The sequence below is a fragment of the Dermacentor silvarum genome, chromosome 5, assembly GCF_013339745.2.
Source record: "Dermacentor silvarum isolate Dsil-2018 chromosome 5, BIME_Dsil_1.4, whole genome shotgun sequence".
NCBI lineage: Eukaryota > Metazoa > Arthropoda > Arachnida > Ixodida > Ixodidae > Dermacentor > Dermacentor silvarum.
Genome location: NC_051158.1, coordinates 98,906,962 through 98,931,445, shown reverse-complemented (window position 1 = coordinate 98,931,445; position 24,484 = coordinate 98,906,962). Strand labels below are relative to the sequence as shown.

Sequence of the window (24,484 nt, the reverse complement as noted above, 5' to 3'; positions counted from 1 at the left end):
TTGCTCTACCAGCATATCAACTTGCACTGAAAGTGATATCTGCGCAAGTGACCGTCCGAGAATTTGTCCCCAGATGAGCTTGACGTGCTTGATATGTCTACTCACACAAATGTTGCTGACAGGGAATGGTCAATTAAAATAACATTGTTGTAATGTGAACAGGAGGGCCAGCAGCACACTGCAAATGCAGATTTTGGCAAAAGCTGAACCGGTGAGAACCGGCATAAGCCGTTTCCAGACACTGTTATCAACATGAGCATTCAGAGAGCTCGATAGTACATGCATAAAAGTGCGATCAGTTGAAAATGGTCTGCAAGCTGTTTGCATTACTGGCAAAAAACAGCTCATTCAGTCCCATCAGTGTTGAGACAGTCAGTCATAATCCCAGTGGTTGGCCATACATGTGTGCACAAGAATGACAACTTAGAAAACAGGAAAATCATCTGCTGTGGCAACTTGCCCCCTCTATCAATCTCTAATTCTTAGCGCAAGGCTGCAAGCACCAAGCATGGCAGTTTCTATGGTAGTTGCATTCTGATTGAACTACCCAGAAACTGTGGCAGTTGCATTCCAACAAGGTCAGAGAGTGGAAAGATGTCCAAGTAACAAAAATTTCCATGCACTTAAAGGGACTTGATGTACTCAGAGTCATCCAGAGGCCCATATTTCTGGCATTGTGCGGAGACGCTTGGAACACATTCTTAGTGACTGTCCCCGATGTAACGCACAGAGGCAATCACTCATTACTGCACTGTAGCATTCCTTGAAGACAGACTACCTTAGAACGAACAATTTTGAAGTATCGCTCTCACTAGCCGACACAGCAGAGGGCGATGAAAGTATTGTTTAGATTCTTAAGGGTAACCGACTTATACAAATGGCTTTATGACCCTGAATGGCGTTAACCGATTCCTCTGCTGTGCTCTTGAACAGTTGTGACTGTGTGCTCTGCGTAGTCTCTCTCTTTGTTCTCTTTTTTATTTCTACAATGCCCTCCCCCATCCACCAGTGAAGGGTAGCGAACAGGATTTTCAGTTCTAGTTAACCTTCCAGCCTTCCTTTCGTCTCACACTTGGGACAGGCATTCCAACAATCGCGCGGTGTCACACCACACCAGCCAAGATGAATGGAAGCAAACACAACGGGATCTCACCGGTAGGTCTCGCTCTGGGCCCTGGCGTCCAGGTCCCTCTTGAGCAGTGGAAGCTTCTTGGGTGCATTACAGCTGAGCTTTCGCGAAAGCTGCGCGTCTGCCTCAAACGTCTCCTCTGAGATGAGCCTGCAAGTGGCACAGGTAACCACCCTGAGTGCATTGTGATGCTGTTGTTGAAAGTTTAACACTTTCCATGCTGCCTGACAGGTGATCAGCATCATTGGGACATAGTGCATCAAGCTTCGCTTTAAAGCTTAATCATTAAAGTTTGTTTAATTAGTCAATTATGCATTTCAACTCAGTCTGCAATATTTGTCTTTTTGAGCAATCCAGTGCAAGGATTAGAATTGTGCTATCTGTCACAGGCAAATTAAAACAATTTTGTATTCTAAAAAAAAAAGAAAGCCAAGCCTGGCATACACAAATGATTTCATGCCTCCAAGGCAGTTTTATGACTGGACTCTACCAGATTACAGTGGGGAGAGAAAGACACAAATGTACATCCTGGATACCAGCGCTCTGAACACACGGCCAGGATTGATGGTGCCATCATGTCAAATAATGACAAATTACGAATGGCAAACAATGAATGTGAAACATCAGACATGTTATGACCATTCACATGTCGTGAACCTCTCATCTTTCTTGGTCTTGGCTTAGGGGAGTTAAGATGCTTGAATTAGCTGACAGTGCCAGTGTCACATTTATTGCACTTCACTTCACATTTTACAAGTGCGCTTTACAGACTTTGGGGTTCGATTAACGTAGCCACTCTATTTGAGTCATATTTCTTTACATGCTTTGCCCTGGCTTAAGCAGTGCCTCGCCAAGGTTATCACGAGTACTGAGAGATTCTGAAACAACTTATGATAAGACAGGCGTGGAATTGAGCTGTTAGAAAATAACGGCACACAAATGCTCAGGTTTGGCACATGAAAAAAGTACAAGTAAGTGAACTTACTGTCTCATGGCAAGGTTTGCCAACTGCTCCATGAGGGTGAACGTCTCTACGATGTTCGTGAACATGGAAAAATAGTGCTGGGGGAAAAAAAAAAGACAGTCAATACCTGTCGGCCTTTACACAAAGCAGTCACTTCTCCCACACCTTCAGATTCTTTGGTTGCGCTTTTAATGTGTTCTGAACGATCACATTCATTCTTTTTTTCTTGAAAGCACTGCCTCAAAAGCACGTGCACGTCACAGTCGAGCATGAAAATGAACCTTCACCAGCCACACGCTGTTTTCATTGAAATCAAGCTTGGCATTCTCACATCGTTCTCTGCACGTGGAAGCACACCATGTGATCGAGTACTGTGTCCCACTTTCATGTGCAACTCCCGTGCACTGAATGCAAGCGTAGCACAGTTTTGCAGGCAGAGCTGCCGCGTGCGCCATCATCGTCGTTATCCACTGCTGACTTCAAGTACTAGACGAGCACAAGAAAACCCAAACGGGACCAGCGCTGCTGATTTCATCCAATTCTAGACGAACCATGCTGACAAGAGTCGAATGCCTCACTGAACGAAACGCAACAACCACAGCATTTGGTAAAATATCAGAGAGGGAAATCTGGTGCCAGTGATTACGCGAGTTTCCTAAAAGGTGTTGTTAAACTGTGGCAATATCAGGATATGGAAGGTCACACTAGTCTTCGACATCTATAGAGCAACTTTTGCGCCTTACAATTTGCGCAGGGTTATTATTGTGTGCATGCATTTCGGAGGCCGCAACAAATAATATCGCAACGAACAAAGACAACAATGTGAACATCAAAGCTTTTGTTGAGAACATTGCAATACCTGCTGCGAGACCTGGCATTTGTTGCTTGTTTGCTAAATAAAAAACTATCTCTGACCAGGGTAGGCAGGCAAATTGCAATACAGAGTGAACACAAACATAATTTATATTAGTAATCAAACACACAAGATAAATAACTGTGCAAGACTGTTCATCACAAGTGGCCACATGCCTATGTGTAAAACATTGTGGCACCCTTAAATGCTTTGAGTTAATTTCAACTGGCTGCATGTCACTTCCTGGCACTATGACATTCCGAGAAGTTGTTAAAGAGGAAGAAAGAATTTTCATTTACTTTCTTCTGTCTGCTGGCGACCATGATGGTCTCTGGGAACAGGAAATTGTTGCTCCTCTCTAGCTGTCTGGAACACAAACAGGACAGGACATGAGAGGCATGCTCACAGAAACCAGAAACCAGCTTTCAGGACCTCACCACCAAATACACACAGATGGTGTCTTGATTTTGGTGTTACCACAGCTACTGCTGGTTTTTAAACATTTTCAGTGCTTCAGGGATAAACCTTTCGAATCTTCTGACTTTTGGAGCCTTCCAGAAAATTGACAAACAAATCTAGTACTTTTTCAAGAGATAACATAAAGCGTGACCAACTTTTGCTGTGCAAAACCAATATGCATGTTTCTTTCATTTTTGGGTTTAAGCATGGTCCAAAGCACATTGAACACTTCAGACTTCAGGTACCGGGTGTCTGAGGGTATCTAAGGCAAGAATCTTGAAGGTTGACCATTTTTCAGATTGCACATAGCATAACTAACAATAAGCACAAGATCTAACCGGTAGAAATTTTGATTAACATACCTTGGTTGTCAGTATAAGGAATCTACTAATTTCTACTGATTTTTCAAACAGACATCTAGTACTAATATTTTTTAATGACCTGTGGCAATACTGCTCGATTTAGCTCTCATGCACAGAAGTTCATTTCTACAACGAAAGTGAAAGTATTGCTGAAAAGAATGATCACACAAATGAAAGAAACAATGATGAATTGACTGAACATATTATTACGGGTCTCGTGATTCAACTGCCTTGAGAATGTTAGTCGGACATTTTTTCCTAAATACTTGATTATGGTGCACGCTTCTGGAAAAATTTATTAAAATGTGATGCGTGTGTTAGGATCGAGTACAAAACCAAAACTGCAGTAGTGACAAGCTGTTGTCATTGACATTAAAAACTGCTGTAATCCAATCCAATCCAATCTGCATGCCAGCTGCAGCTATGCAACCACTATGCCATCACACAGTCACTATGCCATCATGGTGAGTAGATCTGAGAATCTTTGCTTACATTTTATTTCTTGAAAACTCTGCGTTCAGTACTTTCCTGTCAAGAATGCAATTTCATGCTGATAACACACATGCCATTTGTGACCTGGAAGTACTGGGCATGCTGCGTTAAAGAAAAGAAAGGCACACAAGATAGGTGACGATTATTAGTATTTCTGCCCCAAAGGGTGCAAAACTTCCTTGGAGCAAGATAAGAAGGCCTGTATGCAGCAGCAAGCGTGAGTGATGACTGTGGCTCGGATGCACTGTATTTACTTGAACATAATGCAACCGCAAATGTAACGCGAGATGGACAGAAAAAGAACTGCTACCTTTATTCAAGGAATCAATTCGGAAATGAATTCTCTTCACTCATCATCGTCATTTGCGGAGGAGATACAGCTTTCATGGGCGGCATTCTCGGGCGATCACTTTCGGAGATAGTTTCACTTTCTTGAAACTTCGCATGACTAGGCACCGGAAGCATCCCAGGCAAGTGTTACTGGAGTTGTGCCAAGCTCGCTATCAGTGCCAAGAGCACTGTCAGCCGTATACTTCGAGGCATTCGGTGCCGGGACAAGCCGAGTCTTTGCGAAAGCGAAACTATCTCCGAAAGTGATTGCCCGAGAATCAACTCATCCGTGTTGTCGAGTTCATTTGAGATTAACTACTTCTTAAAAGATTGCACAACCATTTCATTCTGGGGCACCACTACGAGGTCCATAGAGCCTTTCCAAAGGGCCTCGCATTTAAAGAGGGCCTCCCGCTGGTCCCACTATCCGCAAATCGCCGACTCATTGACTTCGAGCCGCTGAGCCACGGCGGAGTTTCGCAGCTCCTTGGCCATCAAGACTGCTTGTCTCTCGAAGCGGTAGTCATGCTGAACGTGCTGCGCTGCCATAATGTTGCGAATGAACGGAGTGAACCGTGAAAGGCCGCAGTGTACTGCAGCGCCCTAACCGTAATACAGTCAAACCTCGATATAACGAACCTCGATTTACCGAAATTTGCGATGTAACGAACTATTTTTATTTCCCCCATCTTAGTTCTGTTGAACTAACGAAACCTTGATATAACGAAATTCTTGATATAACGAAGTTTTTCGCTGCAAGTACAACTTCGTTATATCGAGGTCTGACTGTACCAGTACGGTGTACTGGAATGGAGCAGTGTGTTGTCCATATAGCAAAACAAGGGGAGAACCATGGTCGCTCTTGCAATGGCACTACCAAACCAGTATGCCTAGCGTGCAAAATTAAAGTATGTCGTGCTAAACTTTCTGCGTTTATAGGCTAAAATATTCGGCATAGTTTCGGCAATTGGCAGGTTTCACTGAAGAAAAAAAGAAATAATGCTCTGTGTCGAATGCTGCCACCGTCGTTCGGACATTTTACTCCGCAACAGGGTGCTAACGGGCAAGGATGCAGCTAATGTGCCCGATCTGAAGAATCCTGTAGCTGCTCTATTCGTTGTGCAAGAACCACGATGCACAAAAAAAATAAATAAAAAAAGAAAAGCTTTGGCAATCCCAGCGCTTGCCGTGCACATAAAAAAACGTGCCATCGCGGCAGGAAATACCCCAGCAACCAATTCGTGAGCTCTGCATAGACATGCATGACTTCCGCGACAACCATAATTGTTGATCCTGGAGGCCCTGCATTGCAACACAGGGCACCCTTATGGGTCTACTTGCTAGCAATGGTTCTAGGCTGCAGTGACAGATGGTGCTGCAGTGTGCTCCCACTGGAGTGCTCCAGCACCCCAAGCCGCCATCGCAAGAAGATCCACGTTTTCGCTGCCAGACGACACACTGCCCTATTCCAGTACACCATAATACAAGACACAAGCACAGGGAAAATGGTGCCTATTCCAACAAAAACAAGTTTTGACTTTGGCCGACTTGTCTATGTATTGGTACAGGTTTCCAACGTAATGCTAAAAACTGCAGGATTTAGGATATTTGTTTTAACATTGTCCATTTTGCAATTTTTCGAATTGTAACGCAACGGTACAATTCAAGAAACAAAAATCTTGTAAACAACAACAACAAAAAAAAAACTTGTGTTAATATCGAGTAAATAGGACAATATATTTACTTAACTCTTTCCGTACCGCGCCCATTGGGCATTGTTAGCCCTCTATCGATGATTTGAAATGCTGCTTTCGAGACCTTCTGCGCTGCTCATGGACACACTCACTGCATCCACGTGAAAGAGGAGAAACTATATTTTTGTTTTTTAAGCAGCTCGCTTTTTTCCTGCCAGGCAGTGATTTTTAAATACGGTCGGAAGTTTCGCGATCGTCAAAGCAGAACGCAAAAATTTTCGGCTTTGGAAATGGCAGGCCGCTTCGGGAGATCGCAGATATTACGATTTCGCTGCCTCTGCGGCTGATCTTATCGATACATCGAATAGCAGCGAGTCAGAGGACGCTGACTTTTCATCGGACTTTGAGTCTGAAAGCGACGACGACGCAAACCAGCCCGGAACATCGGTGGCCACAGCCCAGCATTCCCAACTGTAGTGCTTGCAGTTAAATTTTTTGTAACGGAATACCTGTTCCAATGAAAAATTTTCAATTTTTTCAGAGATAGTGTTTAATAGATGGTAATACATTTTGTCTATCTCATAATTTTCGTAACATTTTTTTCTTAGTAGATACCCAAGCGCGTCTTTACAAACTTTGTTCTATTTTATCGCACAATCTTGATTTGAACAGTTTATATCTTTTTATGACATACATTTAGTTAATAAAACTTTTATGCATGAAAAATGCATTCACCTTGCTTTCTGTCTATATATTACATTAAATATTGAGTCCAGTAGTTATTTCAGAAAAAAAAAAACATCTGCCGTAACATACAAAAAACACCTATTTTCCTCATGGCAGAGAAAGAGTTAATTTTCGAATAAGAAATAATTGTCATTAGTCTCTCTCTTACAATTAAAATTTCATAGAAACAGGCAAGGACATCAATTTTTTTTCTTGAAGTGTATAACAACCAGGATGATCATATTTGTCTGTGAAAATCAGGCGCATGTTACGAGCAAGGGCATATTAGAATTGAGTAATTATGATATTTGCTTGCAGCTAACGAATTCGAGGTCATCAGCATGAGAAAATTACTATGCTGACATGGTTTTCCAGAGCATTCTTCAATATTCTTTCCTGAGAGCAAACAGCAACAATGCAACTTCTACATGTGACAGGGGTGGTTCACTGACTGACCGTGATGTCGGTCCACCGCAGCAGCAGTCGGGTGGTCTGTCCAAAGAGGAACGAGTGGAATGCCAGGTGCTGCATGCTCAGGTAGAGCCAGCCCTGCTGCGGGAGACGACCCTTCCAGAAGCTGCACGAGTAGTCTGCATGCAAGATGAGAGATGGTAAGCAGGCGTGTCACTCGGCTGGTCTATGCTCCCCTGCAGAAGATAGTCTGGCCTACTACAGCATGAGTTGGGTGTTGCATATCATCACCATTGTATTCATATTTCCCATCCACTGCAGAACAAAAGCCTCTCCCAGTGATCTCCAATAACTTGTGTCTTGCACCAGCTGACCCCATTTTATGCCTGGAACTTTCCTAATTTCATCACCCCACCTAATTTTCTGCCATCCTCAACTGCACTTCCCTCCTCTAGGCACCCATTCTGTAGCTCTAAATGACCACGGGTTATGTGCCCTATACATTACATGGCATGTCCAGGTCCATTTTTTCCTCTTAATGTCAACAAGGATATTGGCTACCCCTTTGCTCTCTAAAATACACTGCTACCTTCCTGTTTCTTAACGGTACACCTACCATTTTTCCATCCATTTACATAAACATGTCCAACATCTTCGTGGCACAAGAAAAAGACAGGACGCCGACCAAAAGGTGTTGCTAATAAGAATTAGATGTTTCAGCTTCTGTATAGAAACCTTGTTCTCATTACGGAAGCTGAAATGTCTAATACTTACTAACAACACTTTCTGGTTGCATCCTCTCTGTGACATGAACTTACTATTCGACCAGACGAGATGTCATCAAACGATATATTCCATAGCCAACATATACAGATGTTTTTCGTCAATGAACTCCAGTACAATTCTATGCAGAGAAATGCACTAATGGTGGCTTGGATGCAGCTCTGCCTTGAACAGGCAGTGGTGTTTTGATGAGCACAGTCCAAAGCAGCACCATGTCAAGGCTAACGAAACTGAATTTATTTGCACCAGTGTTTCAGGTGTTCAGGGCCTTTAGACTCTACTGTACTTGGCCAGCTAAGACTGTACTTGGCCATTTCCTGCTTGTGGCTACGTAACATGAAAGATGAAGGACAAGTTGCTTAATTGATCCCAACTGAGGATTTGTGAGCACATGACAATCCTACTAGGCAAAAGCTTCGAACTTCGAAAGCTGCTCGACTTTTCACGAGTTTGTTTATGCAAACAAGGCTATGCCCCTTTACCTTTTTATACATGCAGAATCATGACAGACAAGTAGGCTTTGTGATAAGTACAGGGTTGAATAAAACATTAACGCCCAAGACGTGAAAATAGGGCACTGCAAGTGCTGCAACTTTTGTTAAGTTTCCAGATTATGATAAAGACAGGAAGTAGCAGCTGCCCATTCATCAATTTCCATTTCATTTCTACTGCACAGTGTCAATGTACTTCAGTGCAGCAATATTTGCCATGCCTCTCTTTTCATAATTGAGGATTAGTTTTGTAAAACATCATGCCTATTTAGGCTCTACAAATGTGGCTCCCAGAGACGTATGCACTCACAGTTGACTAGTTTCTCCTGTGGGGGCAGGTGAAAGATGGAGGCAAAGCGGCTGGCGTTGAGCCGGAACTGTGCATTGTCGTGGTCCACCTCCGGCAGGGAGACCTCACGCTGCGCCACCAGGCTGCGGATCTTGCAGCACACAAACTCCGTCGCCTCGTCCTCGGAGTCGAAGGACTCTGCGTGACCATAACAACTGAGTGTTTACAGGCACACTGGAGACCCTCCCTGGTGGCATGTTCACAGCACAGCAGACTCAGTACAAATCGGCAGCAGTGATAGAGACAACGCAACTGGTGGTTACTGAATTTAATTGCTTGTACTACAATCGGCCCTCTTAATATAGCGTAACTGAGAATTCTATCAACTGTCACTGGAAGTTGCAATGTGCATTGCATGCAGTCTGATAATACGGACAGCAACGCTTGTGACGTAACAATGATGCAAATTCACCTTTTGCAGGTACGAAAACATAATGCTGACAGCCCTAAAGAAACAACAGTGAGACGGAAAACTATTCACACGCGAAAAAAGATAAGACTGTGAGAAGCTAGAGAGATGACACAGTAAAAAGCTCCAGATTATTGTTGACTACCAGACTAACATGTGCTCAAGACACAGCATACCAGCTTTTCCGCATTCCAGCACCATCAGAATGCAGCTGTTGTGGCAGGGAACAGAGCCCGTGACCTCGTGCTGGGCAGTACAATGCCTTATTCGCTAAGCCACTGTAGCGGGCAAACCCCCAACTCTCAGAGAACACTGCAACGTTGACCCACTAATGGGATGCCATAGATGCAGCTAGGACCAGAAAGCAGCAGCGACTCACTGAGTGTCTCGAGGAGGTTCTGCTCAATCCAGGCCCAGTTCTGGAAGATCTCCTCGCGTGACAGTGAGGTGGCCACAACTGAAAAACAAGAGACGGGTCACAACCACTTGTTTATGCACTGTCCCAACTTGAGCGAGCACCTCAGTACAGTCTTGGCAGTGATTTGCTAGATATTTCACTTTTTATCACAATATTTTCGCTGGCAGTACTGACTTAATGACAATCTATATTGCGCTTGTACTTAGGTAGCAAGTTGCGGATGGAAGACTGCTCACAGGTGTCTCCGAGTATAAATATGCAGATGCAAACCTAGTAAAGTATGCTTTCATGTAATCCAATCTGGCAATTTGTCCCTAGCTATGGAGGATTTTTGTATGCAACAAGAAAGAAGAACTTAAAAAAATTGTGGCTGAGTTATTAATTCATACCAGCAGGTTTTATGCACAGATAGAGGACAAATAATACATGAACTGACAGACGTAAGCAAAAGCGTTTAACTGATGTTTATCAGCAGGGCAGGCTGAGGTTGGAGATTACCGGGCAATCTTCAAACTGCTCAAGAACCTCAGTCCTGGCAGTGAATTTCTAACAGCCCTTACATAGACTTCTGCACACTATAATTGTGCTCCTCAAAGTTAGCAACTTGCCCCAACCAGTACCATACTTGGCTACCCTGCATGCACTAAAATGACAATCATCAGAAGCAACAACAAGAAAGTTAAAAATAAATGGCAACAACAAAGCAATGACAACAACCTTTACTCCACAGCGTGAACATCCTTGGCAGATGAACTGAACACTAATTCAATTACATGAACTTGCTTTAGCTATGAAGTGTTGCGATGCGCAAAAGCCTCTTTTTATTGTGGCAGTGTTGTTATTGTGCTGAGAGGTTCATGCAATGAGAGGTCATTGCGGCCACTATAGTGAAAATGTTTTCATAGCTTTAGCATTTTTAACAACATGTTTAATCAGATGCACTGTCTACATGATGAACCCTACAGTTGAACAAGCATTTGTTATTTTGAGGCTTAGTAAAATATAAAATAAAAACAAATGCTTCGGTATGCACAATATAAATATAGCAGGCAGCTTGAACAAGCAGTGAGTCACTGCGGTGTCATTTGAAGGTGACAAGGTACTTGAGAACATAATGATGACTTGAGGAATAGCAACAGCATTTCAAGCAAGATCCAATATATTCGTTTTAATTTTGTTACATTGTTTGTTTTGCCTCTTTGAAAACTTTAACCATCTTCAGACTCATTAAACAACTGAATTAGTCTTCAATAATGCCTACATACCTGGATCAGATGGTGCATGTTGATGTTGACCAGTGCTTCAACGCCAGCAGCTTTTGCTGAGTTTTTAGTATAGCATGGCTGTTTGTAATCTTTGTGCTTGTGAAGAGAGAGCCAACCTGGCTCTCTCTTCACAAATCTTTATTTTCTTTCCACATTGCAAATATTTACCCTCACAAGTACTAAACGAGCAGTTTAGAGCGGCTTTATTGATGTCACTTATGCTGCATAACTAATAACAATAATTTATTTGTAAATGATAACAGAATAACATTCACTTCACATAAGCACAAGTACAGATTTGTTTCGATAGACAATACAAGGCGCCCTATGCTGTTGTGTCCCGATTGTGCATAAATCATTTACATGCTGAAGCTTTCTCGTTTAACAGTGTACGGAAACAAGTAGAACACCACGAACTACAAAAATTTGCGCTCACCATAGCTGACTTCAGAAAGGGGCGTCCGGTGCAGTATTCTATATGGGGCAGGCTGCGGGAAGGAGACGCTTGTGATAACAGTTTCTTTGCACAATTGTGGTAGATATAAGATGATGGCTTAGTGGACATAATTCATACCATGCAGCAATCACAAGCCATCCAGAATAACCCTTGCATTTCTGAGTGGCAACCACGCGAAACAGGTTTCTCACATATTTTTGGTCGAGTACACTCCTTCCACCTGTGCGAGCATCACAACCTTATCACAGCTGAAATACTCAGCACGGTATATCCACTTCAATTGCTAAGTGCACAAAATGCATTTTGGCTATGATTGCAATGCAGCGATTGCGCAGAGTAAAATGCGTAAGCTGGCGCCGGCTAAAAACATGTTGCAAACATCCTCTGCCTGTTTCAGTGGGAAGAATCAGGGGCACCAAGGGCCTTGATTTTCTTGTTGGCAACAACCATATGAAGCGAAGGAAAGCATAGGGGGAAATTAACTGTATCCATTTTTTAATTGAAATGCAGATTTAATTAGAAAAATGAAAGTGGAAGAATAGACACTTTGCCACCAGAGAGTTGAGATTGCAGCTTTCCCTATTAATTCAACATTGAAATAAAAAAACAGTAAAATTTCCCTATGCTTTCCTTGGCTTCACTGTCTACTGGCTTTATACAGTTGCTTCTGCATGACTGTTCTTTTAAATATTCATGCAGCCGTAACGAAACAGTTCCTGACATCAGTACACTGTGGAGAATGGGGTCGCAACGATCAGTGATATGTACAGATGCGTTCAAGATGAGCTGCAACCCAGTGTCCATGGTTGATAGGGCTTCACGACTGCAACAACAGCACCGACATACAAAAAATTAAGAGAACTAAGCAACATTCCAATTTATTAAGCCAACTTTTTTTATGTCAGTGCTGCCGGGCAGTATGGTACTCCTTCAACCACAGGCACTGTGTTCAAGCTCACACTGAAAGAGACTGTAGATATGTGCAAATGCACATGCAAGCATACACATACTCTAAGGCACTTTTGCATGTAAGGCTAAAGAAATTTTTTTTCCACTTTCAAGCCCTGTGTTTACTGTTATACACACCAAGATATTGCACAGAAATCAAAACCCACAACAAGAATAATGGCATTTAAGAAACATTGCACACATCTCGATACACGTTGGCGGCAGCAGTAGCTGAATTGGTCGAGCACTGCCCGCATAATGCAGATGTGGGCTCAGCAAGTTGTCTTTTCGTCCAGTTATATTTTCCTTTATATTATTACTTCAGCATTTTCAGTGAAATGTAGCAAGTAACTTCCCCTATGCCTTCTCTGGCTTCACCGTCTGTTTTCTTCGCATATTTGCAACTAACGAAAGACCGAGCCCGTCAGACCTATGCATTTTCCTAGCTCATTTGATTAAAGCTGTCCTCCAAGTGATTGAAGTATGCAAAGTGGTCTCCAGAGATTGGCTTATATGTACTTGATTTTGTTCCTGTACCTAAAGTTCAAGGCTTCCATTCACAACATTTTCTCTTGCACAAGAGCACTATTGTTTTTCAATGCTGCTTTAGGGGTGTCTGCACCTCATGACAGTGACCTGCATGATAAACAACATGATCATCATAGCAGTGGCCAATTACAGATGGCACTTACATAAAAAAAACTTTGCGAATTGGCCCCGAGGTGAAAGACACATTCCTTGACGCAATGAAGTCTCGCTGAAAAATTCGAAGCGTTTAATCCGTTCTGCTGCTGCCTGTTTTTAATGATGCTAACGAAATAAGAAATGTGCTAAAAGTAAATTTTAAACACACAGGATTTGCTGGTGGCTCAGGTTATGCCATGACACGTTGTTCACAGCATGAACCCCTAGCTCTCAATTTAGCATACTTTTGGTGAAAGCGGAGCCCTAAGGTACGACTAACAAGGCAGCAGGAAGTCGTATTTCCTTAACCCTTTGACTGCCACTCCCGAGATAACCAGGGCACCCACCTTCGCATAGCCCCTGCATCTCCCAAATATACTCGTTTTGTGTTTCCAGCATAATCTCCGTCTCTCCAGAAGCAACTCGTGCTAAAATAACATTGTGCATCCGTTGAGCCATCTATGGAGAGGTCATCTAAATGCACAAAATCGAGAAAATCCGAGAACCCATTTTCTCGGGTTAAACGCCGAGAAAACATTAAGAAAAAGCACTAACCTTGCTGTCAAATACTGAATCGAGTGTGCCTACGAGGACCGAAGATAGACCCTTGGTGCCGTGACCTTTCCGCCTCTGCAGGGTGAAGAAGGCGTTCGACTGCTCCGTCACCCTGAAACAGAAAAACGTCACCGTGCAGGCAGTGAGCAAACTGTCACCGGACTATTGCAATGTCATTAAATGACGAGGTTCAACATCCCCAAGATGCACAGTGGGCTATGAGGGCTGCCAAGGCAGAGGACTCCCAAAGTTAATGCACCTTCGGTTTGCTAAGGGTCATATTTGAGCAATATTTTTCACGGGGTAAAAGGCCTAATTTTGAGTAGTGTAGGCATAGATCGGCCTCCATTAAAGAAATTTTACGTTGTAAATGCGAATGGATGTGTCAGGAAAAGGTAGCAAAAATAGACGTTTTGATATTAGAAGCAAAAAAAAAAAAAAACACCACCACCACCATTGTCACTTACCCAGAAGTGGCACATGATCCAGACTGATAAGAACGAGCACAGCTTCTTGGGATCCTCTCCGAGGTTTAATGCTGCCCGCCACTACTCGTGGTACATTGAAACATCTCAAAGGTGACATGCTTAAATTAGTCATACCACTATCCACCAGGTGGACTCGTCATCTGCTTCGGTGCTACTTAAGGGCTGCTAATAAGAAAATTAGAGAGTTACCAGCCCTACAGCTTTGCTTCAGCAGTATATACGACTCAGTTATAACCGGTTTAGCACCAAAGGGAAATTTTCCTGCAGTTGGCCTTTAAAGAAGCACTCAAGAAGAATATTATGTTAAGCTGCATTTGAAAATTATGCTCCAGCAGAAGCAAAGCAAGCACTGTCTCCATGAGAAGAGATTTGTGAGCGAGAAAAGATGCAAAAACTAAACACAGGTGGCGCCGCTGTCTTGAAGTTTCCAGGCCAGCTCACCATAATGTCGTCGATTTTCGCCATGTCAATTCAAGTTCGGTTAATTGTTTATTGGTTAAAAAGGATAACACTGCAATTCTAGAAGAATAAAATGTTGTCCATGAACCCGTTGTCTGTAAAATGTTGCATTGCATTCTAAAAGAATGCAGTGTTCATTGCACTGTGTTTTAAAAGAATGCAGAGTCCATGCGACAACCAGCCCAAGAAATGCACAAACCGCTCGACTAATAAAACAAATGCTGCCACGGCACTGTCTTCTGACCAATCTGTATATGAATCACGCACTGCATACAGCAGCACACACAAAGACATCACATTTTGCATTTTTGATCTTCCACACTAGACTGCTCAGGAGGTTGGCTGCTCATCATGACATACTGCTAGCCTCGGAACAATAGCCTCTCAAAAACTCACACGCTGTCACATCATTCGCACCCCGTGGCCTGCCCGTTGTCTACAAAGCGTCACATATCCCAAGAAATGTTCACAAGGACACAGTAGGCCTATACATGAACGAACCAGTATGTCACAAAATGCGTGCTTGTGGGAGAGAGAGAGAGAGAACCAGTAAATCAGTTTAAACCAATAAAGTGTTCTTTCATAGGTCTACATTATTAATTTTGCAATTACAGCTAGAAATGAAATCAAAATCCAAAACTTCAACCTTTCGAATTTCGAGCCATAATCCTCAGCGCTGGTCCCGTCAGCGCGACGTTCCAGATTTCAAAGTATCTTCTTCTACTTGAGCTGTTGTGGTGCAGTGGAAGTTTCTAGAACTTGCCTAGGTTCAACCTTTGGCTCCTTTAGAATACCATGCTGTCTATATTTAGAGATGGAATATTAACAGTGCCGAGCTAGGCGCCGTCAAAGTACACGACGCCACGACTAGCTGGTGCGAGAAAATTCAAGGCGGCATCGCCAGCCGCGTTTTGTTATTGCGTGTTTTCTGGATACCAAGCCTGCTCTCATGGTTATGTGCAGCCTTTTCTGTTGTTGTGAAAGTTACCGATACAGCTCAAATTAACTTTATCGTTAGCGTCCCTTTAATGATACCTGGAGGGTAGTCGAGCAAGGCATTTGGCATGCCACTGCAGATGTGATAATCAAGAATGAAAGGAGCGAAAAAAGAAACACATACAAATACATGCACGAAACACACTAGCAATCATACTTCAGAATATAAGCACCACGAAATGAACGAAGTGGGAAGTAGAACAAAATATTATGCATTATTGTGCCCCTGGTGGCAAAAGTGCAGATCATGTAGGACACCGCTGATAAAAGAGCAAATGATAGTTCTTATAAAAGTAAGTAATGAATTTCCCAGATAAAACAGCAATGTGATACTGTTTTGTTGACTACTGCACAAATGCCGTTGGGATGCAAAGGTAAAACCAACCGATCTATTGACTGACCAACCAATCGACTGAACAACCAGACAGAGCAATTAGTTGGAAAGTACAGATTTATTGGAAGAAAGTGCTGTGTCTGCGTCTCTTTCAGTGTTCTTGTGGTTAGTGTCCATTTTGCATTGCTTGCCTGCCACGCATTTCTTATTCAAACATGACAAAATCAGCACATACCTTTTAACCCTTTCAGACACCAATTAGTTCTGTTGATTGAACACCTACTTTAACCGCATTTCTTACACCTTCAGGATCATAAAAAGCTTGTAGCTGCCCAACAGATTAAGAGTTTTCAGTTCTTTAGTGAGTTTTGTCAAGTTTACAGAATGTGGACTCCATGCGAAAACTCACTGCAGGTACATCAGATGTGCGAACATCGAACTATTTCGTGTCTACCAGGCTTGAAAAGCACCCATCCAGCCACTCTAAAATTATGACTGGCGCAACACACTGCGAAAAACAATGAAAGAAGTGAACCCGCTACATACAATGGCACTACTCACGCCAAGAAAAATACCCAACCAGTCTACTTTCATATTCGTTTTACTAAAGCAATTTGCCTGTGTAATTAAACCTTGCAGCACTAATTCAATCAGAAGTGTTTCAAGATGTACAGGACACATTTTAGATATCCTTACTTTAATCAATGCAATTACTGTTGATGCACTATCTTGATGTACACAGTTGTGTATGTTACATAGCGTTTGAAAGGATTAAGCAATGTACCCTAACATAATGAAAGTTGGCACACAAGTTCTAGTCAAATGTTTTTTTCGTTTTTACGCCCTCTTCTCACATACAAGACATCCATAGACATCAATAATGATACATTTGCAATTCTCTAAGTGTAGCACTAGTCTATCTGTGAGGCTTGACTTGATATCGATGCAAGAATGTACTGATGGGTTGGTCAGTTTGACATGCTGATATTTAGTGTTCTGTCTTGTTTTGCCATCATGTCATTGAATTGAAAACGTATCTTGATATTTATCCTTATTGTTACTCAGGAAAAAAAAAAAAAACTAAAATTTTGTCTATATGCATCAAATGAAGCAGGCACATGGCCTATCACTGAATTTGTAGATAGCTGAGCAAAGAATGACAGAGAAGTTGGCAAAATAAAAAAAGAATGATAGCACAGCAGAGACTGATCAAAAGGTTCATGTTTTCCCCAACGCATCCTGAATCTCCAGAGAGCGTTCAGAACACGCGTTCAGCATGTTGAACAATGAGTAGCTTTTCTTTTCAGTCCTAAGCACATGACATTGACATCCAGCACAGCTGTTTCAAACTGGAGCTTGCTTCACCAATTTTCCTACTGGTGAAGAATGCCTCTTTCTGTTCGATGCTGTTGTGTGCCTTTCCATGTTACAAATTTTACTGCTCATGAATATTTAAACACTTCAAATTGGGCAAGGAATGAAGTACTGAGCTTAAATTAATATATTGTTTGCAGTATTTATTTTGTTTATCATTACTGCAATGTTATACAAGATTTTTGCAGGTCGTAAATATACAAAGCGCAATTGTATTTGCTCAAGTACATTGCAAGAAAAAAGAACAAGAAGAATATAAATACATACGTAAACAATATCATGAACAAAGATACCTTTCAAAAGGTGACAAGGAATCCTGTGTTACTGTTTGTTCAGAAAGATTATTTCAGTCAATCATTGTTCTTGGCAAGTAGGAATACTTAAAGCAGTTTTTATGTGGTGTTAACAGGGCAATTGCAAGGGAGTTCCTGTGTCTACCTGTTGGAATAGTGAACAGGGCCGAAGTGTCAGTGCTATAGTGAACCTTCGCTAGCTTAAAGACGAACTTCAATCAGGAAACATGATTTCCTTCTTAAATGTTAAAACAACCACATCAAGCTTACTGTCTCAAAAATGAATTAATTCTACACACGTCTGTGTCTTTCTATGGTCAGTATAAGCGAACAAACCACAGTGCATGTGAGACAATGTAAAACCATGAAATTCGCTAACGTCACCCACTGCATCAGCCTCAAAGACATTTTTTTGGATACTAACAGTGCCAAAACCAACCAAGAAATTCACCAACATCACACACTGCACCAATCTCAAAGACATTTGTTGGATACTAACAGTGCCATAACCTGAAAAAGACGTGTGAAAGAGACATGAAAAAGTTGGAGTGGTCAAACGTGCGTTCTCCTGTGTTGCCCTTTCCCGATTCTGCACATCGCCGACATTGGCAGTTGCGTTTCCTGATGAGTGATCGTCGACATTGCCTTCACTGTTCTCATATGCTATTGGTGGTGACATATTAAGATGTACAAAAGGAATTCAGTACCTTGGCCTAACAATAACAAGTGATATAAACTGGAGCTGCCATGTAGCAAACATTTGTGGATTGCTGCTGGGACAGCTTGGCTTGTTAAAAAGAAAATTGAAGGATGCCAGCTCCGACGTAAAACTAAATGCCTATTTGGCAACTGTTCGCCCTAGCCTGGAGTGCACGTGCATAGCTTGGGATCCTAACCAGCAATACCTTATCGCTAAGTTGGAGAGAGTACCATGTCTTGCGGCAAAGTTTGTCTTCTCCTGCTACAACCGAATGCAATCTGTTACAAACTTACTTCATAGAGCGAATCTTCTGACACTTATGATGCGTAGGAAGGTTGCTAGGTTAAAATTTCACTTTCAATTGTAAACGAGAAACCTAAACATGGATCCCAGACCACATTTGCGACCTTCCGGCAGAGTATCCTCCGGATAAATCACAATTAAGCCTTAATGCCTTATTCATTCAGTGCTGATGTCCTTAAAGATTCTTTCTTAGTAAAGACAATTGCTGATTCCGTTGATTCTTTTGAAAGAAATTTGCAGGTGTTGTTTCAGCGAGTTTTGAATGTAAATGTGTATTGTACTTTCTTAACAAACTGTTTGTAAATACTGTACTGTGAAATGAGGAGCACTGGGGATGTGGCTATGAGTGAGAGAATGACGACGAGGGAGATAAACCTTGTTTCGGTGCTCGATCGGCTGTGCTGCCTCTCGCTGCTTTATCGCTGCTAGTCGCGAACGCAAACTTCCCTAAGTGGTTCGTGACATTAGGTGGAGGTGCAGGGCCTGTTGCGAACCTGGAACTCCGAAGCCGGACGATCCCTGTCACATCTCCCATGCCTGAGGAGACTAGTCCTACCAATCCACCCCTGGTACTGCCTCCGGTCGTCTGTCCTGGTGCGCCACGCCAACGGGATCCTCCCATCTTCAATGGCACTGATGATCATGACGTAGAGGACTGGCTGTCATTGTACGACCGAGTGAGTACCCACAACAAACTGAATGACGCTGACAAGCTTCGTTACGTACCATTCTACCTTTCCGGGTTTCCCATCTTTGGTTCCGAAACCATGAGGCTGACTTTTCTACCTGGACAGCATTCCGAATGAAATTTCAAGAAGTATTCGGTCGCCCTGCTGTGCGCAAACTTCGGGCTGAACAGCTTTGCTGTCGTGCCCAACAAAAGGGCGAAAACTTGACCTGCTACATTGAAGATGTATTTGACATTTGCCGGCGTATCAACCCAGATATGACCGAAGATGACAAAATCAAGAACATATTGAAAGGCATAGACAATGACGCCTTCCAAATGCTCTTGGCAAAGAATCCTCAGACGGTCAACTACCTCACACGCTTTGCCAGAGCTATGAAGGGCTACACAAACAATGCCTTTCTATGCGCCGCGCTTCCGCTCCGGACGTCACACTTTCAGCTTTGAGTGACGGTGTCAGTGCTACTCCTTGCAGTTCAGCGATCTTTGACCAAATCAAGCAATTTGTACGAGAAGAAGTGGCACGCCAACTCTCTCTTCTGCCAGCCAGTCAAGCGTCAGAGTTGCCCTTGTCTCCCGATCTCCGTCAGGTGATACAAGACCAAGTCGCTAGCGCCATACCACTTGCTCAACAACCGCCTCCTACGCCTGTTCTACTTATGTACGCTGCCGTTGTCGTAAATCCAAGGCCTCCATCTGCAGCTATTCAGTCCAGAGCTACCTGCGCCTTTCCCTCACCTTTGCAAGTAGCTGCAACATATGCCCCTACAAGCAGCTAGCTACTGGCCACCACAGCAGCCCGTGCGCCAACCTCGCCAATATCTCCATCAGACTCAGTCCGCTGTTCTCAATCCATGGCGCACCCATGACAACTGCCCTATCTGTTATTTGTGTGGCCTTCTGGGGCATGTAGCACGGTTTTGCCGCCGGCGCGGATGGTATCCTTCGGATTCTCAGAGGGCACAAGGCAACGGTTTCGACTCTCCGTTCCGTTCCGCTACTGCCGCTCAGCACTTCGAAGCCTCACTTCCTGCTTCCCGAACCTTCAATACCCGTTGGTCTCCATCGCCCCGTCGGCGTTCTCTGTCGCTGCTTGTCCGTCGCTCCGAAGCTATCCTGAGAGGAAAACTAAGGGACGCAGTTCCAGAGGCAAGAACTGCGATTTCAACAAACTCCTCAAGACTTAATTTATTTCCTGCAAACGTCCTTGAAGTTTAGGCAGAAGACATTGCCGTTCATGCACTTGTAGACACGGGAGCAGCAATATTGGTGATTTCCGACCAGCTTCGTGTTTAATTAAGAAAAGTCGCGACACCATATTCTGCTGTTTCATTACGTACGGCAAGTGCTGCACCGATTGAACCCTTAGGGAAGTGTACTGTGCGTGTTGTTATAAGCGACACTTTATACCGTGTTGAGTTCGCTATGGGGAGCAGTGGGGATGTGGCTATGAGTGAGAGAATGACGACGAGGGATAACCTTGTTTCGGTGCTCGATCGGCTGTGCTGCCTCTCGCTGCTTTATCGTTGCTCTCGCTGCTAGTCACGAACGCTGCCTTCCCCAAGTGGTTCGTGACAATACAAATAATTATTTGTGTGCATGCCATTTTTTTAGTATGCATCTCCACTCTGTAACAGCCTGGAAAGAGCTCACAGTATGGACAAATAAATAAATAAATAAATAAATAAATAAATAAATAAATAAATAAATAAATAAATAAATAAAGCAGTAACACTTTGTTTATGCAGCACAGTGTATAAATAGCATGCACTTCACACTGGAAGTTAGTTGGAAGGTACACTCATTGCCATCTCACATTTGTCTATGATTGGGAAGCCAGCAACAGCAGGGCATGCTTCCAGATCCTTTTTACAAGCATTCCACTACATTATAACATCTAGTTATACTTCTTTGAGCATGTTGTGCATTTACCTTCCTAGCTTGCAAGAGCCTTATGATGAATGTCATCAAATAAAATCAATTTTTATTCTCCAGTTTACATGCTGGATGGTCATTTTGGGCTAAAAGCTACATACGTAGCTTGATGTGACCCAAAAGACCAAACAAGGCAGTAGTACAGCTAACAGTGTGCGCACGTGTACAATAATTCACATACAATTCCAGCTATCGCTGGAATTCCTCATGGACGAAATAGCTATGAACGGAAAGACAAAGAATATTTCCGTGTACTGCTGACCAATTGTCTTACGTCAAAGATTTCAAGAAACTGTGACAGCCGCTAGGCAGTGCAAAGATGCAGTGTGACTGGCTGTTTGCAAAAGCAAAATCAGCATTAGAGTGTGATTTGAAACAGCTGGGCAGACATGTTAAGCACATGGTGTTGTGCGCTGGAATAAACTTTGTTAACGTCCTGCATTTTCAGTATCAAGCTTATAACCGTGCCACTGGAACCTTGCTACTGTAGGTGAAATTCTGATGACACTTATGATTCTCGCCTACATTCACTGCCACTACTGCACGACGAGATGCCAGGTAGCGCTAGTGCAGATGGCGATCTTTCCACAAAAACTTGTGCTTTGCAAGACGCTATTTCGACAAAGTGAAACCTGGTATCGTTCGCACATGCCTGCATAAACTTAGGTTTGTGCGAGAGGTCTCTGTCTCAAATGCGCGCAGCTTAAATGCCTATTGTGCAATAACCGTTATTAAGCCATAAACACAAGCAAACGACGACGCACCGCGCCGTCCGCAATAAATACGTAAGTGCCAGGTGCATGACCTGTTAAGCCAGAACAATCGTTGCGTCGAAAGCTTCAACGCTTTTCATTTCAGGCTCGACGTTACAGCCCGGTGTAAGTGACCATCAGATACTTAATCTACGATACCCAAATATACAAAACGAGCATGGACTCTGAGAACGGATACCCGATTACAGCTACCGAATATATCTATCTAATCGGCGACAGCTGTGTAAGCGCTATCTGAAAGAAGCAACAGTAGCGAGGGTCACAGGACATCGATTGTGCCGATAGGATTGTGCGCGTGGTCGCTGCGACCGCTTTGTGTTTTTGCTTGCAAGCTGTGATCTCTTTCATTCTCAATTTCTAGACACAGTCACCCGGAACTTGAAAGAATTCGTTGCGGACACGGAAATGAACAATCATGCAAATGTTTTCAGCAAATTCCTGAGAACGAACGAGCATGTTTCCTTTCGTAAAGCGGGGTGGGCGTTTAACGTGCGGCCTTCGGAAACACACGAGCCAAAATAAACCTTGTAATTACGCAATGTTCGCCGCGCGTAACAGCGGGCACGGTAGTTTAAGCAAGGCGAAATATGCGAAATAAAAACGCACGACGATTCGCCAAGAGGCGACGCGAGCAGCTCGGCTTAGCAGCAGGTGAAGAGGATGATTAATCGCTTGGTTATTCCTCGTCGCTGGCGAATATGCCAGCTGAAAGCGAGTCAAACACCGCGTCCGAGTGCTTACCATAGAGCGTTCGCCAGAAGAATCTCCTCCGGTTTCATCCACATGGTGCAGCGTTGAACGCATCGGTCACGCGCACGACAGTGTCACTGGATTTGTGGAGCTGACGCGAGCAAAAAGCAGACCGAAAACGTAAAGCAACGTTCACATCGCCGCATCAATGCTAACCCGTCGACCACTGTTTACAAAAATCACCTGTGGCTGCTTCGTGGACGATCGCTAGACAGATGAGCGGATGTGCTCTCGTTGCTTCAACCAAAGGGAGCCATTGCTCCCCTCGATAACTCTGTGGTGGTGGTAAGTGGTTCGTGGGGAAAGGGAAAGGTTGGCGCTATCTTCTGCAGCCCTTGAGGGAGCACGGCTCCAACCTTTCCCTTTCCCTCAAGAACCACTTATCATATCAGGGAGCACGGCTCAGCGCCAATCGAGGAGGCTATGCTTCAACCCATCTACTTTTGGACGCCATGGTTGCAAAGGAACACTGTAGTTAATTGTGAAAATTAAATGTGCTGATGCAGCAAAATATATGTTAACATGTGTGTGTGTCACAGCGAAGGCAGAATGATGATGAAAATGCGCAACATTTGAATGACGCGTTAGAACGTGAGTAGCATACCACGGCATTGTTAAACAAAACGCAAACTGCTTATTCTTATTTTCTCTCTCATAAAGTTGTTAATTCAACACACAATTTAGATCTTTGAGTTCGTAACAAAACACCGCCAGGCAATGCGCTGTTTTGTCATAATGTGAAATAATGATGATGATAGCTTTTAGCGCGGTTTTTGATTTTTTTTTTTTTACGGCAGAGCTTATAAGACCGTTTGATTTTTGCCGTACTGTTACAGTGGCTAGCCACCGTAGTACTTTATTACCCAAGCCTCTTACGCCTATTGTTTCTCTATTCCACACAGCACTTCCCAGTTTCCTTCTTTTTTCTTTTCAACCCTTTAAGTCATAGTTTTCGTAGGAGCGTCATTATGCAGGCAGTGTCGATCGGGCTCCGCAATAACTCTCTGGATTACCGACATCTTCACAGAGATTTCAGCGAAACAAGAACAACTGAAGTGTCCATCAAGAGGCTGCGCTACCGCATACCTACGTTAAACTTCTGTCCCCTCAGGGCATTCTGTGGCGAAGCGGAGACAATGGACCATTTCTTGTTGTCTTGTAGGAGCTTTTCTTGCAATAAGAAAAAAGATTACTGGAAACCTCGCTTGACAATATTGGCCTAGATTTATCTGTGCCTGTGACCCTATCATTCGGCGCCTCCATTATTGGGTTCAGCCACAGAAATGCTTGCTTGGCAATACAAAATCGCCTCATTAAATCTAATCGATTACCATGTTAGACTGATTCTCTCCCCTACCCACCATAATTTTTATTTATTTATTTATTTATTTATTTATTTACCTAATATTAGTTGTTTTTTCCTATTTTGATTGATGGTTTGCTTCTGATTGCTTCCCCCCTCCCCTAAAAATTATTTTACTTTCTAAGTTTCAACATCCAAATTGTTAATTCCCTTGTTTTTATCAACTTAATTTAACCCCAATCATGATCAGTCCTCCTGTGGGTATGCGCCACAACCACTCAGGTGAACAACAACAACCCAGGCCAGACA

At 43.2% G+C, this 24,484-nt stretch overlaps 1 protein-coding gene across 1 annotated transcript in view; it reads right to left on the bottom strand.

The window, feature by feature from the left end:
- LOC119453640 (TBC1 domain family member 9) overlaps positions 1-23,094 on the bottom strand; it is a 94,318-nt gene extending 71,224 nt beyond the window's left edge. The window contains exons 1-10 of the mRNA XM_049668310.1: positions 22,864-23,094; positions 13,780-13,891; positions 11,572-11,623; positions 9,832-9,909; positions 9,005-9,181; positions 7,466-7,599; positions 4,435-4,437; positions 3,246-3,308; positions 2,115-2,191; positions 1,154-1,279 (exon numbers count right to left, since the gene is read on the bottom strand). Coding sequence (XP_049524267.1) covers positions 1,154-1,279; positions 2,115-2,191; positions 3,246-3,308; positions 4,435-4,437; positions 7,466-7,599; positions 9,005-9,181; positions 9,832-9,909; positions 11,572-11,623; positions 13,780-13,891; positions 22,864-22,907 — 866 coding nt within the window. The 5' untranslated portion in view covers positions 22,908-23,094. The remainder of the gene's footprint in view (positions 1-1,153; positions 1,280-2,114; positions 2,192-3,245; positions 3,309-4,434; positions 4,438-7,465; positions 7,600-9,004; positions 9,182-9,831; positions 9,910-11,571; positions 11,624-13,779; positions 13,892-22,863) is intronic.
- Positions 23,095-24,484: the final 1,390 nt, after the last annotated feature.